The sequence below is a fragment of the Sprattus sprattus genome (assembly GCF_963457725.1).
Source record: "Sprattus sprattus genome assembly, chromosome: 19".
NCBI classification, from domain to species: Eukaryota; Metazoa; Chordata; class Actinopteri; order Clupeiformes; family Clupeidae; genus Sprattus; species Sprattus sprattus.
In genome coordinates this window covers 11,443,795-11,461,228 of record NC_137917.1, presented here as the reverse complement: position 1 = coordinate 11,461,228, position 17,434 = coordinate 11,443,795, and the positions used below count along the sequence as shown (strand labels likewise).

The following is a 17,434-nucleotide window of genomic DNA, read 5'->3' as shown; positions in this document are numbered from 1 at the left end:
GAACCAGCCTGCAGGCCGGCCTTCGCAGCCGTCGCATCAAATTCATGAGCGGCCCATTTGAATATACGTCAAATCCTGGTCCCGGGAAAATCTCTAAATTCTCCGAGAGCTACAGAGTGATGCAGTCCAACCACTATTTATAGCACTATTTGTCTCTGTACATCACACCTATGGTGTGTGTCAAACTCACTCCCATCAATCCAACCTTCTGATTTTTGTTTAGCCTCCTATATTGATGTAATTCTTTTTATTCAGACGCTCCATTACTTTCATGACCACAAATATAAATTGGCTAGCGATTTAATTCGTTTTTTTTTGTTGTTGAATGTAGAATAGTCGATGCAAAGCATCATGGGAAATGCGTATCGTTCTGCCTTTATCAAGTGAACCTAGGGAGATAAATTAGCGGCTATCAGGGAAAGATAGCAGGTGAAGCGGGCCTGATGGAGGGACATAAGAGAAAGGAGAAAGGAGGGGGCAAAAAGGCCAGACTGAAAAAGAGGCGGATGCTGGAGGAAAGTGCATCAAAATGTACAAGAATTACGGATTTATTCAACCAGCCGTCAACTAGGTGCGAGTGAGTTGACATGACACATTGTTGCGAATTAGCATAACATTTGAGCCAATACGGGACGCGATTTGTTCCGTATTTCCATAAGTATATACAAATACACTGTCACTGTCATGTCTGTCACCCACACATCAACTATAAATCTAACAATAATGATCAAAAGCCGCCCGTTTGTTTCTGTAGTTGATATATGGAAGGTGGAGGGGATGCGGGTTGGGCCAGTTGTGGGCACGTTATGGGCCGGTGCAGTCAGAATTGTCCCGGTGGATTTTTGTGTCCCACTCCGCCCCTGGGTAGGCCTGCATAACATAGTCCATGAGACGTAAGAGGTTGGTTAGGCTTGAAAAATTGGTTTGCTGACTGATTAAGAACGTCAAAAAAACGACAAGTGGGTAGACTAGTTCTCAACCATGCGTTGAAGATGAACAAGTGTCCATTGTAAGTAGGCCTAATCGCGCAAATACAAACTGATTTCAATTAACAATGCAGTGACCCTATGCGACCACCTGGGCTCGCAAGGTTCCCTTGAAAGTTATGAGAATCGGAGTGATACGCAGTTTTAGCTACCAAGCACACCCACAATCAAGGCCGCCTTAGTGGACATCAACTGCATGCAAAAACATAGGCACCGGCATGATTTAGAATGTCAAACTCGCTCCTATGGCAGAGCTTCATACATTTCACCGTTCTCGGAACAGCTGCCGCGGATATCTCAACACAGCAACCTCAACAGGTAGGCTAACCTTCGTAAGAGGCCACTGCAATTCTTTCCTTACATTTCATTTGAATTAATGAAAGGTTGCCATCGTTAGTTAAGTTAATGGACGTATGGCAGCCAGACTGTCTCAAAATCTACTAGATGTGGTTTCATAATAGACAGAACTGCGTGGTGCTAATAGGCGCTTCCTGATTGTTCAAAAGAAGCACAGCACAAATAGGTTCACGCCTTCTCTCTTATAGCTAGTTGAATCGTGTTATTATTTTTGTGCTATAGTGTTTGAGATGCATACAAGACAGGCGGAAATGATTTGCTCCCTTTTCTCTCTATAGAGCCCTGTCAGTAATCTAGACATCCAATCCAAGTGACTTGACAGACACATTAAAGACTACTTTAACATGACAGCTTGAGTTTAGTAACCTATTCATAAAAGGCCACGGCATCGCCTCGCATGTGTTCCCATGACGCGCGGACTAACCAGCGAAGGGTGTGTGTCTTCTGCTGTGGAATGTGTAGCCTACAAGCCCCTTTTGGATGCTTCAATTGTACAGTCTGAAAAGGGAGAGGCTAGATGTGCAACCGGGAAACGGAAATAGTTTGGAAAAATAATCGGAAAACGAACATAGTCTCTTATTGCTTTTTAGATATCATGAAGGAGTTACAACAAAGTGATTGATTATGGAATCCCATCCATGAAGGAGCTGCAACAAACGGGGCGACGGATTATTAACAACACACAAGTGAAGTAGCCTATACAGTTGGGTGAGTTGCTTTATGTGATAGCAATACACCATTTTCAAATATCCCAGGCAGAACAGTTTAATGTTGGTACAAAATATACAGAATAATAGGCCTACCTATAATATTCTCACTCAGAAATCGCAAATTCTCTAGGCTAAGGAATATTTAAAGGATTCGTCATAGACCGTATGAAATAATAATTTATTGTCGCTAATGCCCAACACTTGATCTTTATTGTGGTAGAAATCGTATAGGCTTCTTTATATAAAATGAGAACTATTATTACTACTATAGGCCTACCTCTTACACAAATATAATACATAACTTATTTTGCAGCGAACAACACTTGAATGGTAAGTAGGCACAGTTCTTTGGTAAATCCGTTGTCCTATCTCCATTACAAACTAATTTTGCGGTCTCTCTCTCTCTCGCCTCTCTCTCTTTCTCTGGGCCCCTCTGGATTCTCTGCCGGTAATCTGTTGGATGAACTGGACATACTATCCCACTGACCACATTGTCCTTGACATAAATGGCATCTTAGCCCCTTCAACACCAGGCATGTTGAAAACTCTTAAGCACACACACATACAAACAAACACGCAAACACACACACACATACACACACACACACGCACACACAGACTCTCTCTCGCTCTGGCTCTCTCTCACACACACACACAAACACACACACACACACACACACACACACACACACGTTTCAAAATTATATTTTGGCTTTAGTTGTTCATATTGTATGGGAATAACATGACAAATATGCAGTCCTATTAAGGATGTAAAAACCAAGTCATGGATATACGTTTGTATCAAGATAAGTCATAACTTATTTGACAAGTGTCCTTAAATTGGTCCATCTCAATGTTTTTTTTCAGTTATTAGTGTTCTTTCCATTTCAAGTTATTTAATCAAGTTATTCAAGTATTTTTTGAAAATATTCTACAGAATGAATGTTCAACACTGCCAGATACGCCCTGCTTATTTCCCCCCTTTACTCTGCTGGAATTGGCTGATGCCATAGGCATGATGTTGGCTATGGACTCATCTCTCTCCCCCATCTTTTCCCTTCACTTTCTCTCTCTGTCCCCTCCCTCTCTTTCGCTCTGTCATTCTCTCCCCTCTTGCTTTTGGTGATGGTGTGTTGCATGTTTGTGAGTGTGTGTGTGTCCGTGCTCCTCTGACAGCTGTGTCAGGGTGTTTGCTGATAAACGGGGATTCTTCCTGCTCTCCCAATGGCCTGAGTAAATATTTACTGATACAGATGCTGCCTTTTCTCTCCCTGATGGCTGAGGGGAGGGGATTGAGAAGGTTAATGTATACAAACACACACACATACTTCAGTTGACACACACACACCCTCACCTACACATTACACATAGACACATGTGCACACTCACTCTCACCCAATTATGACAGTCTTCCATGTACACACACACACACACACTCTCTCTCTCTCACACACACACACACACACACACTCATACACACACACACACACCCATATACAATAAACATTCACTCATTCTTAGAGTATATTCAGACAAGCACATACTAACAAACGCATAGAATTTGCCTTTTGTGGTTTCTGCCTTACAAACACACCTGTTCCTGTGGCTGGTGTCTTGGTGACCCTTTTGAAATGAGAGGATCCATTGTTTCCCTTTTCATTTCCCTGTTGTGGGTGTTTACTCTTGAGTTTCACACTACTCACACTCACAAGCTTGGGACGCCGTTTCTTCTGAACTGTTTGAGGAAAATGTATGAAGTTGGGAAGCTATGAGATTAAATCTGCAATGACGAGAAAAGAAAAGTGGAATAACCAATTCATGGGACACTTTTCTGCTAGGATCTCAGAAGCTGACTAATGTGTGGAACTCTGGATGAAAAGGACATGCTGGTGAATTAGGCGTGAACTTGCACTCTTCCTGCTCGCTCAAAGGGGTTGAAGCAGGTCCATTGAGCTGTTGTTTGAGTTATAATAGAATTCCCCAGTGCCGTTTATTTAGGCTCAATCTGCTTTTATCATCACATGGAATTCCAAAGGGACCACTGAATAAATGTTTGTTCTAGACAGGATTGACAAGCATGTGGATATTTGTGTGTGATATGGGTCCTGTGTATGAGTGTATACATGCGTGTGTTGGTAGGGCAGAGTGATTTAAAAGTACTCATGTAAATAATGTTATGCACTTTGTGTTTTGCAGTCCATGTGGCTATAGAGTGGAGATAGCTGGAGTAGTGCCATGGCTCTGATTAAACTTCAGAACGTGGAGGACTTGTACGAAATTGGTGATCTTTTGGGCAGGTCAGTGACACACACAAACAGAACATTCAGAAATACACACTAAACTATTGCCATACATAAACAAAAGTTAAAGAGTGTTTTTGATCAGGATAAGAGGACATGAGCCACACTTCCTTGAAAAGCTCTGTATTTGGTGTTCTGTGGTCAGGCACAAAGTAGCACTAACAAACAGAGGACCCCATCAGGACTGTTACTCAGTCATAATTCATCCCTTTGCTAATATCTGTGAACAAGAATACATGTGACTTTAAAAACTGTTATCCAAGATCTGACAGCATAATAGCAGCCTATTTTGCAAAAAGCATATATGCTCAGTCTCCCTTACTGATTGTAGTAAGGATATTAGTAGAACATAAACACTGCAAATCTAACAACCGACAGGAACAAATGAAATAAACAAATTCATGTAAAGTCTAGTTCTTAGCCCTCTCTACCTTTCATGTTTGACTGTCAGCATTCTATTAAATCATCCGATGTAATCTAAGAAACAAGGACCAACTTTGTTCAGCAAATGAACAAATGCAAGTGTGAACTGAAGCCTTCCCTTTCCCTCTTTTCTCTGGTGGCCTGCCAGCGGACACTATGGGCAGGTGCGGTTGGTGCGTGAGCTGGCGACAGGCACCAGCTGGGCGGGGAAGTTCCTGAAGCTGCGGAGGAGCGTGAGTAGTCGCCTGGGCCTGGAGAGGAAGAGCGTGGAGAGGGAAGTGGAAATCCTGCAGGCCCTGCAGCACAGCAACATCATGGCCCTCAAGGATGTGTTCGAGAGCAAGGCTGAGGTGGTGCTTATCGTAGAGCTGTGAGTGTGCAGAGACTGATTGGGGTGGAGAGTGTTTCATATTCAAATGAACTGATGTTCTTCTTCTTCATATAGTCTGGGCCCTTGTAATTGCTTACCCATAACTCCATATATAAATAATCACAAATGCACAAGCGGTCTGTTTGTCTGCTGTGTGATGCTGCATTTTGGGTCTACATTAAGTTATATTTAGATTTCCAGCACGGCAAGCCACCATCTGATCTGAACATATTAGATTAATACTGAAGGTGATTGAGGGGATTACATGGCCAAGGGTGCTGTCTCTGAGTCACAGTGCTGGCTGGGAAACAACCCAGGGGTGCATGTTTCCATGGGGGAGCATCTGTTGTAGGCTGCAAGGGTGACACACACCAGCGCTGTAACCAGAGAAAGACAGACGGACTATTTAAAGGTTTTGAGGTTAGACCTCAATGTCCCTCTGTCTGAGCATCTCTTTTTTTGGCTGCCTCCTATGTGTGCTTCTGTGGGTGTGAGTGCGTTACATACTGTAAGATTAAGAAAATGTGAAGGTATGCTATTGGCTTGAGTTCACTCAAATGTGGCCTCCCATTTCACTTCTTCAGTTTATCTTCTGAAAAATGATTCGGCTTTATTGATCTAAACATGTGTTTCCAGACAAGTCTTGTTTGGGACTCCCTCGTAATCTTCCTGGCATCTTTTTGTCTATTTCTAATGACCCCATGACTTTTGTATTTTAATTTTATTTCCCTTGGGGATTTGAAATACTTTGAAAGGTTTGTCATCAATCGTGTTTGTGAATATTCAAGCTGTGAAGATTCAAGTACTTATACAGTACATCTATAATAGGATCTCTGAGCAGCTGTTTAAAAAAAATGTGTTTTCTCTCTGATCTATTCTGTATTTCTTGTCCTCTCTCTTCTTTTTACTCTCCGATACTGAGCCCCAAAAAGCAACCCACTAGATATTTTGTGGTAAATATTATGAAACCAGAAAAAATAACTGTGAGATACACATCTTTGGCGCTGTCCCATCCTTTCGTTCAGCTTATACAATGCAGTTTATGAGATGTCTGCAGTCTTTCTTTCAGGAATTAAATACCGTCCCGAGATAATGGTGGGACATAGTGTACTTGACACTAAGCCACAAGTTTCTGTTTTTTAAAGTTCTTATTTATCTTGTTCTCCTTCTCCCTCCCCCCTTGACCCCTGCTTCTTTACGTTCCTCCTTCCCTGTCTGGCTTCTCTCATCCCACTTAGGATCAGTGGAGGCGAGCTGTTTGACTTCATCGCAGAGAAGGAGAACCTTTCTGAGAATGAGGCAATCGAGTTCATGAAGCAGATTTTAAAGGGTGTGGGTTTCATGCATGGCAAACATATCGCCCATTTTGACCTGAAGGTGAGGGGATGCACACCTCTGCTTGTCTCGCTGTGATGGTGTACATAAAACTAGGATGGAATTACATATGATAACCGTTTAAATGTTTTGTTTTTATGTGAGAACTAAAAGAAACATTTTTACAAGTTACAAGTACATCACCAACGTCTTGTTTTTGTGACTGACCCCCAACTTTTGTAGAAAATTGGAGAGCTTTTAGACCGTAGAATTTTCCTTCACAAAAGTGACTATTACACAATCTCATTTTGTATTAAGTTAAGTATTAAGAGTGTGGAGTCATACCATTGCTAACATTCAAAGCATTGTTAGCAAGAATTTTAAACCCATCTGTATCACATTACCAACTGAGTCCTGTTATTAGCTAGCACTGGCATTACCCCAAATGTTTTGCAACATAGTCTGTCAAGATTGCATGATTTCTATTTCTTCTCTGTAAAGACTTTCTAGTTCCTTTTTTTGTCACTATATAGCCTGAGAGAGTTCTTGATTTGCATCAGATGTTCAACTTAACATGGATGCCAGTGGTGCTGCATGTTGTGACATCACTGCTTGTCTTCTGTTAAACTGCCTTATATTTGGGAGTGTTTTTGTAGCAGAATTATTATTGTGTAACGTTATCTCAATCAATTTAAAGATTTGTCTACATATGTACAAATCTCTAGACGCTTGCAAATCTCATGACACATTTAGACTTTTTTTTTTTTTTTTTTTTTACATGTTTACAAATCTGATTATGCTACAATAATACCCCCACACTCATCATTTTGTACTGTTGTATTTGTTCTGTGTGATGCGTATGTAGCCAGAGAACATCATGTTGTTGGATAAGGAGCAGGAACATCCCCACATCAAGATCATCGATTTCGGCCTTGCACATCACTTCAACCAAGGGGGGGAGTTTAAGAGTATGTGTGGAACCCCACAATATATAGGTAATTATAGCTCTCTCTCTCTCTGTCTCTCTCTGTGTGAGAGTGAGTTTTATGTAGGAGGTGGGAGAAAGGGATTGTGTGCATAAGTCTGGATTTGAGAGTTGCCTTTGGTATGGATGTGCTATTCTGTGGGGGAGTGGAGCAGAAAATATGTGTATAGTGCCCTCCACAATTATTGGCACCCTTAGTGAATGTGACCAAAACAGCCTATGCTTTGCTGTTTATCCTCTTGGTCTTTCACTCAAAATATTTACGAAAATCGTACCTTTTCATTAAAGTACAATTATTGAAAGAAAAAAATAATGTTGATGTTAAATAAATATTATTCTCCAAAACAGGTGTGCCACAATTATTGACACCCCTTAATTTAAAGTTTTGAGCAGCCTCCCTTTGGCAAGATAACAGCTCTGTGTCTTCTCCTATAATGCAAGATGAGTTTGGTGAACACATGGCACGGGATCTGAGACCATTCCTACATACAGTATCTCTCCAGATCCTCCAGAATCTTAGGTCAACGCTTGCCCCACAACATCAAAGATCCGCCACCATACTTCACAGTGGGTATGGGGTGCTTTTCTGTATGGCCATCTTGCTGTCTATGCCAAACTCACCTTTGATGTTTGTTGCCAAAAAGCTTTATTGTGGTCTCAACTGACCATATAACTTTGTCTCAATGAAAGTCTGACTTACATTTGGCAAACTGTAGGCGCTTTAGTTTGTTGTTGATCGACAGCAGAGGCTTTTTTCTGGCAACCCTCCAAAGGTGGGTGGTGTAGGTGGCGTCTGATGGTAGTTCTGGAGACTTTCTGACCCCAGGACTCAATTTACCTCTGCAATTCTCCAGCTGTGAACCAGCTTCCTTGAAGATTTTTTTGCCTGTAAAACCATCCTCCCCACAGTGCATGGGGTCAATTTACAGGTCCTCTTCCAGGCTGATTCCTTACATCTCCTGTTGCTTCGAACTTCTTAACTATTGCCCTGATTGTGGAAATTAGTATTTTCAACTGTTTGGATATTTTCTTATATCCTTTTCCGGATTTCTGCAGCTCAACAACTTTTTGTTGCACTTCGACACTGTGTTCTTTTGTTTTGTTTTTAGCCTGTGTCACCTCACATTTATACCCGAGTGAAACAGGAAGTCATGGTTGACCACCTAAGAGTTCCTAATCCAACAGGTGAACTTAAAAATGTAAAACATGACTGGAAATATACTTCAGTTAGATTTTAATTATAAGATTTTCTAGGGGTGCCAATAATTGTGGCACCCATGTTTTGGAGAAAAATATTTTATCAAATGTCAAACAAAAAACATTCTTTCTATAATTTTACTTCAATGAAAAGGTAAGTATTTTGTGAATACCAAGAGGATAAACAGCCTGTTTCATAAAAAGACAAACATTTTCATAGCCTGTTTTGCCCGTATTCACTAAGAGTGCCAATAATTGTGGAGGGCACTGTATTTATGTGAACATGCAGTTCAGTTAGTGGTGGTGATGCATGCATATGTCTGCATTTGTGAGTTTCCCCTTTTGTGTATGCATTTGATGGTTTTTATTCTCAGTCTAGTTTGTGAAACCAACATAGGTTGTCATAGAGATGTTTGTGGTCGAGCACTGAGCAGGATGTGGGGTAGGGCGAGAGAGTGGGGTTAGCATGGACATGTGTGCTGTGCTCTATCGCTGTCCAAACATGATAAGCAAAAAGCAGTATCACAGCACAGCTGATACTGATATAAAGGCTCTCACAACAACGCCGCGATACTATGAAGATACAAACGCCCACAATGGCTAGTTGCACATCTGACCCCAGCAACACCCTACTGAATATCTGCCTTTTTGTCAATATTTTGAAACATGTTCTTGAGATTGGTGGGGACTCAGGTTTGGATGTGTCTGACAATAGTGTATCCCATGTATTGTGGGTACCATAGAGTTTGTTCTGTCTGAATGAAAAGTTACGTTTTTGATCCCTGACTGACCTCTGTCCTAGCTTCTGCTTTTGGGTTGTCTTGCTGTACAAGTGATGTGAAGGTAATGTGTGTGTATTCATTTCCATCTGCAGCCCCTGAGGTGATCAACTATGAGGCCTTGAGTACAGCAGCGGATATGTGGTAAGGTTCCGAGACAGCGTAGGCAGCACACAATAGAACCCCCCACCACCACACTCTATTGTGTCATTCCCCCTTCCCCCTGCACACTTCTCCTTTTGGTTTGACCTGGCTTAAATGTTCTGCTTCAAAGAAATCTATTTGGTGTTGATTTTTAGACAAAATATTAAAACTGCACTGACTCAAAAACTGTGAAACAGGAAGCATAAAGGTGTCTTTGTACACATGCAAACATGATATAATTTTCTCAAAAATAAACTTAGGCATGAAAATGTAATATAGTTAGAGCTCAGTTAGGAGTCTGTAACGGCATTACAAACCTTTGCTTATTTTTCAGGAGCCTTGGAGTGATAACGTACATTTTGTAAGTATCCAAACACCTGAGCTAAGACGTGGTCAATTGCTAGCTGTACAGCTTCACCATATCTTGTTGTATTAATTTTTCTCCAAACACACACAGACTGAGTGGTATGTCCCCCTTCCAAGGAGATACTGATCAGGAGACACTATTAAACATTGTGGCGATGAAGTATGAGTTTGAAGACCAGTACTTCAGTCTGACCAGTGCCATGGCCAAAGAATTTATTGAGAAGTTGCTGGTCAAGGACCCAAGGTATCTGTGCTTGTACCTCCTGTGCGCCTTGTATTGTACCCTTAGTTATTTAGATTCCCTCTTCTCTCATATTAAATAGCTGAGTGAAGGTTTACATGTAAGACAAACCCTGAGAAAAATGAACATACTTTGCAGTGACATCAAAAACTACATGTAGTGCCTTTGATGGTCTGTTGAATGTGTTTAATGTATTATGTTTATTTCTGCAGTGAGAGAATGACAGCAGATGACTGCCTAATCCACCCCTGGATCAAGGTGAGGATTTTTTATCTCTTCTGATGTGGAGGGAAGAGTGAGTGTCCTCTCTTCGTATGCGTGTAAGAACTTGCAGAGATGGTTAGTTGTTACGATGACTGGGCCTACATTTTATATGTGCTCCCTCTGTCTTAGCCTCTGACACGAAAGCAGGCAGCCACTCGGAGTCGCTCCTCCATCAACATGAAGAACTTCAAGAAATTCAACGCGAGGCGGAAATGGAAGGTGAGGTCCCACTCTTTAAGGTGTAGGAATGGGTTCCCCTTTGAGACGAGTGTGAGATTAGCCTGACATCTAGTGAACAAATGTGGTATTACACAACAGTTCTACGTTGGACATGTCACTGTATAATGTTGACTCCTAATTGCATCTGTTGCAGAGATTACATTCAACAGTTCGGGATCCAATTGCTATGTCTCATTGTTAATCCAGTTTCATTATCTTTATGCCATCTCTTCTTTGCCAAATCTCTCATTCTGTCCTTCCCTTCATCCACAGATGTCATATAACATGGTGTGGGCTTGCAATAGGTTTTGTCGCTTGCAGTTACTGTGCAAGTCAAGTGACGAGGAGTTGGTAAGAACACCAGTTCTAAGCCTTGAAGCTAATTGTTTCTGTTGCTCTGTGGTGGCCAGTTGAAGCCAATAAGGAACAGAATGACTACAACTTTTTTAACTGCCACCTAAGCAGTCTACAGTAGACTGACTCCAGTCATGTAATAAACTGATTAACATTAAGACATGACTGGTTGGTTTTTGGGCAAACCCTAGAGCACTTTACTCCTTACACCCTACCGGGTGGCCTGTGGCATGCTTTGACAGGGACGTGAGCAGGAGTGAGCTAAGGTTGCTCGGGCAACTGCCGTTTGCCCTCCTCAACTGAAGTTGCCCCTCCGAAGGAAATATATATATTTGCGATCAGGGGACGGGGGCGTGGCACAACGGTTAGTGAGAGTTTAAAATGATATTGGCAAAATTTGCGATCAGATGACGGGGGCGTGGCAGCGGCGGTTCCTGAGAGTTGAAAATTATATTGTCAAATTTGCGATCAGATGACGGGGGCGTGGCGGTTAGTGAGAGTTTAAAATGATATTGGCAAAATTTGCGATCAGATGACGGGGGCGTGTCAGCGGCTGTGACAAAAAAAAATATGTGTTGCCCCTTTTTTCCAGGGCAGAGCAACTGCCCTTCAAAATTCCTGTGCACGTCCCTGTGCTTTGATATATGAGTATGGAGGGGGGTTGGGTCTGGGCCTAATTTAACGAAACACTGACGAAGGAGAGTGCCCACTTGACTAGTCAAGTGTAATGTTGTTCTTGTTAAATATAGGTATGATGGTTGTGGTGCACCCTGTTGTGTTATAATACTTAGGCTAGGTTGTTGGGATGAGTACTTGCATGTACTGCTGTGGGAAGTCCCTAACCAGAAGCAAAAGCAATTAAATGTATTTTCCTGTTAATAAATAAACAAATCTGTCTACCTAACAGAGGGGCTGTGAGAGTGACCAGGAGGATACAGAGACCAAGCCAGCTTCTCTCCTCCGCCGCAGGCTGAGCAGCAACTCCTAAGTATGGCCAACAGATGGCGCCACATGGCCTCACAGACTCTCATCTAGTCTGTTAACTGAGACAGTAGAAGTCTGAATAAGCTACCTGTGTCCACTGCTGCAGGTTCACTGCCTATGTCACACAAGACCACACAGACTGCCATTCATATTTATAATAACACATTTTGAGAGTGATAACTTCTGCTTTTTGATGGAGTATAGCACTGTTGTTCACACTGTTGGTAACCACGCAAGTGTTGCATTCAGTTGTGAGATAAGAAGGTTCTACTGTTGTGCTTCTAATTTCTGCACCTTATGTCTGACGGTAAAAGGTTGAGGAATTTCATTCCGCAAATCAACCATAGCAGTATTTTTTATTGTCTTCAGCTTAATCTACTGCCACACATTCACCCACATAGACAAACTCTCTCTCTCTCTCTTTTTTTTTCTCTCTCTCTCTCTCTCTCTCTCTCTCTCTCTCTCTCTCTCTCTCTCTCTCACACACTCACACACACACACACACACAGAAGCCCCCAGACGCTCAGTTCAAACTATTTATTTTAGGAGTTACTTGAAGTTATTCCTCTTGATGTATTTTGTAGAAACAAAGATTGTAAGTTCTGCCTTGGCAACTCTGTGGGGTTTTTAAGTGAAAGCTGTTTACATAGTTTTCAGTGTTTCTCATGCTCTCTACCTCCCACTGTAATATGAAAGCCTTATACATCAAACCAAAGCCGAGAGTACAGAGTTATTTTTTTTTTTTTTTTTTTTACAATGCAGCACATTTGTCTTTTGCAACAAATATGACTTTTACAAGGGTCTTGATGGGAGTCTTGATTAAGCTGTATCTTGGTTACATTTTAAACTTTTCCAGATGTTTTTTGTGTGCATTTTTTTTGCATATCATTAACATTTATATTGGTATTGCTGTGTAAATTAGTTTAATACTGAATGACTGAATAAATGTTTTTTTTTTCCATCATAAAAATCTGGAGCAGTATGTTGTATCAAAATTGTTGACAGTGTACGAAAGCTATACAAAACCTGTGGATCACTAAATAGATTCAGGATCTTACATAGGCCTACTCCTATTCTACATATAGCTTTACCACTTCATGGATTGTCATGGACGCGTTTTGAACATGTTTTCCGGCCCAGTTCTAGGATTCAGATGGGTGGGTGTATTTGTTAACTGAACTCGCACAAGGACACACTGGCACAAGTTGCTCTGAGGGAGGAGAGACAGAAGTGTGTCATGCTGGTTTGGAATGGCATGGCAGGCGAGGGCATCCAAGTATCCAAGGAGTCAGCATTCTTTGAGGGAGAGAGGGAGACAAGGGAAATAATGAAGTTTCTCTCTCTAAATTCCGTACGCTGCCCATGCAAGTGCTCCAGTTGACGACCCGCCTCAGACCTCTCACTCCTCAAAGGCACTCAGTCATCAGATCGGCGCAGTCGCGGGAGGAAGGCCGTTGCTATAGAGCGATTCACAACAGACGCAGCCCTGCGCAAAAAAAGGAGCTTTGACAAATGTGAGTGTGATCTCATAATTTAAAAATGTACCTGTCAACGAGGCATGTATGATTAATACTTAAGCGTTGTCACTGATAGTCTAATATTGTGAAAAAGTGTAGCCTTTGTAATGTAACTGGCACTGAGGCGTGCGCCTTGCACCTAAGCACACACGAACTCATACAGCTCGTGAGTCAATTATCCACCAACGCAGACAGTGTAACGAAACTTAAGAAACAGGATACGGTCAGGTAGGCTACTTGGAAAAAGTAACTCGAGTGGGAGTGGTAGTAAGCATACACACACGAGAGACTAAACTGGTTTCCGCGACCAGATCAAATGACACACGCACCTGAGGAATGGTTTCGAGTCGGAGCTTCACGAATGAAAGTCATCAGCGCAAAGGCTCCTGTATTTAATACGAGATTAAATCATAAAGTTGGCGAAACGACGCTGTCAATTACTTGTTCTTTAAAGACAGACATTGGCCCCGAGTGTCAGTGGCTTTGGGCAGCTCTGGGGAGAAATACTGCAGGTGTAGCAACACAGAACAGGTGAGTTGTTCTGTTGTTCCAGCGATTGATAGCCTCTATGTAATTACTTGACATCAAGTAAGCTATAGAACCGTATGAATAGATTAAAATTAAGGTTACTTGGTCTTTTTAAACATAGGCATATGACTCCTACATAGGTGATTCCTCACAAGATTTCTCATTCAGGTTGATGAGGTTTTTCAACGGGAAATGTCACAAAGTATTAGAATGACATGTACTAGGCTATTTGGTATGAATATTTAGCTACAAATGTGAGCTGCTCTAACTGTGTGGATTTCGCCTTGTTTATAATGTCAAGGAATGTACGGCTATTTCCCGAAACCTTGTAATGACACGTTAGCTGTTGGGCGCTAGGTCTACACGAGCCATATAATGATAAGAACTTGGGATGCTAAGTGTGTTTGAAGTGATGGCTTACATTGGTCTATGCGGACTGAAATAATAAAATACAAAAATATCAACAGTAGGAGATAGCCGTGAACTTTTTTTTTAAGTCAGAGATCAATACACAATTTGGAGAAGTGACATCGCCTGGATTGGGGTCATATGTAAGCCATCGGTCCTACCTGTTCGTCTGACGCTGTTTACATTCCTTTCTGGTTTGTTGTCTGTGACCCGAGAGCGAAAAAGTCGGGGGAGGAGGGAGGGACAAGTTATGCCTCTGGCCTTGTCTAAATGTAAGCATGTCCGCAAGAAACCATTTTTAAGCCAATGCTTCCTCCCTATTTAACTTAATGTAAGCAATCTCCAGAGTCAGCACACATGCCCTTAACATGATCGCTTTCTTCTTTCTTACCTTGAGGAAACCTGTCCTTAATTGTTAGAATTGGTTTTTGAACTCAGCCATTTCGTGTTGCTGGTCTTTTGTTTATTCATGTAGCTGTTATGTGTGTACTCTACCTTCTCTGAGTGTTGAATAAAATGTTCAGAATGTTTATGACATAAATGTAAATAGTCTCTAACGACTTTGAGAGGAAAATAGGCCTATTGAGGAAGAGCTAACGGTCAGTGCTATCTGTGAACGACTGATAGAGTGGTGCCATATGGTCGATTGCGCTGAGATGCAAATTGATATCCTAAACGTGTACTACAGAGAGGGTCCTTAAGTGGTCATGCTTGTGAGCTTAATAACACATGTATTTAAACATTTATCTGTTGTCAGTTCCACTTTGAAGATAGTGAAGACAAGTCACCTATTCTTTCATTCTTTCTTAAATTATCTTCTTTTTATCTTTAACATTTATCTGTGGTCAGTTCCAACTTGAAAATAGTGAAGTTACAAACTTTCTAACCTTCTTTTTTCTTTCTTACATTATTTTCTGTCTGTCATTCTTTATTGTTTTTCTTTTCTTTGTTTTGATATTCTTTCCTTATTCTCTCAAAGTTATACACATCCAGCCCTCCTCCACTGACATCCTCTTACATAGCACTTCCAAATACACACTATAATTTCATCCCCAGAGGTATGGAGTGTCATGTATCAAGCTTTTTCTTGCACATGGTGAAATGTGTGCACACACATCCTGCTATACTCATAAGCACAAGGTTGAGGCCAATAGTGTAATTCATGCAGGAATGCACATACCTCAATCAACTAATTTATCTTCTCTCGGTCTCTCTCTATCGGTCTCTCTCTCTCTCTCTCTCTCTCTCTCTCTCTCTCTATCTCTCTCTCTTTCTTTCTCTCTCACACACATAGACACACACACACACATGCGGATACACTCATAGGCATTCATCTCATACACCCCAAATACACACGTGTACGAACACAGGAGGAGAAATCCATGTCCATGAAGTTGTTCACTCCCCCTCTCACTGTCTCCTCTGTGATGGAGACCATGTGTCTGTCAGTGGAGGGCCTCTCTCTGGGCTCTGGTGCCATCCGGAGCTGGAGGAACTATCTGCCTTATCTGAGGTATCCTGCCCTAATGGGCTTTTCACAGCGTAACACATAGTGCTGGGTACAACTGGGTGTGGGGGACTTACAGTGTATTCTGGTTTCGCGTATGTTTCTTTCTCTCTCATGGCCTCTCAGCCTTTTCTAATTCCCCCTCTTTTTCTGTCTCCATAACTATGTGTAGGTGCCTCTCAACCCTTACTTTCTTGTTCTCACTCATAGCTAGAGGCTATACTTATATCTCGTTTCCGTGGAAGACAGGATGAATTGTAACCTCTGTTCATTGTCACTGAACAAACCTGAATAACAGCATTATTAAACGAAATCTTTTAGTTTAATCAGGAAGCTTATACAGAGAATGGCAAATGCCTCGCTAACCCACAAAAGCATGCTGTGACAGAGATAAGCAACAGGTCTTTTGTCTTTATCAGGAAACTTGGTAGGACCCTTCAAAAGCAACGTTGACAATGACTTCCTGCCACTAGAGGGAGCAATCAGCCTAACGTCCAATGGGTCCTGAGAACAATCCTGCTCCGGTACACATGGTAAGGGTTCTCCAGAGGGGTAGTTTGCAATCGTTTGGAGCCAGAAGAGTTTTTATGTTTTTAAGAGTTTAATGTATCTGATGACACTATGTTAGTTTCACATTATACACGGCAAACATAGTAGCTGGATGTTTCTCCCAATTAAGTACTGAAGTATATCTTTTGAAAATAGGAGTACCCACTGACAGTCTTATCCTCCTCACACTTTACATGTTCAATAGTTTTAATATAATTTATATTATTATGTACCTTAAAGCAACTGCCACCATGGAACACAGGGACGCATGGGGGTACAGACAAGGTATTGGATCATTGGCTGTGCCAGAGTCTCTGATGAACTTCTTTGTATAATTGGTCTTGACCATGACTAAATGTGATGCACGTATCACTAGGATTTCTACAACTTTGTCCATACTCCCTGTCCTATCTCTCCACAGATGATCACCACACCTCCAAGCTCCTATCGGATCCCAGGATCCCCCATGCCAGTGGGCCGCTGCGTGCCCTGCCCAGCTCCTCCGCCCTGCTCCCCCTGCCCCTCTCCTCCTCCCCCTGATGGAGGGGTGAGACTCAGGAGGCCTCAAGCATCTTCCTCGGGGCAGATGGACACCCTGCGCAGGCATAGTTGGCAACCTGGAGCTGTGCTGCTGGGGAACATGCCATGGGATCAGCGCAGGTAAATAAGCATGAGTTAGAAGGGAGACATAGAGATGGGCAGCAATGTCCTGTGTCGGCTACTCAAGCATTAGCTCAAGGTGTAGTCCATGATGCTAGCAAAATGTTGTTGATGTTTTAGCTCAACAGCCAATAAAATAACACCCCTTCCTTCTATGTTTCTGAAGCAATGGAGGTGGTAAGAAAGGTTAGGTGAAGTACTGATGGCTCTAATTACTGCAAAGGCATTTATAAGAGCAGTTACTTTCAGCTTCTAGTGAGGTTAATGTTATG

At 41.9% G+C, this 17,434-nt stretch overlaps 1 protein-coding gene across 1 annotated transcript; it reads left to right on the top strand.

Moving 5' to 3' along the window:
• Positions 1-4,288: 4,288 nt before the first annotated feature.
• On the top strand, positions 4,289-11,997 carry LOC308380249 (death-associated protein kinase 2-like; the record flags this gene model as incomplete). Its single annotated transcript, XM_080857531.1, has 11 exons — positions 4,289-4,350; positions 4,925-5,146; positions 6,385-6,523; positions 7,326-7,455; positions 9,517-9,565; positions 9,900-9,926; positions 10,023-10,175; positions 10,385-10,430; positions 10,566-10,655; positions 10,929-11,006; positions 11,917-11,997. The coding sequence occupies 11 exons, from the start codon at positions 4,289-4,291 to the stop codon at positions 11,995-11,997; spliced, it is 1,077 nt and encodes a 358-aa protein (XP_080713657.1).
• Between the last annotated feature and the right edge of the window lie 5,437 nt (positions 11,998-17,434).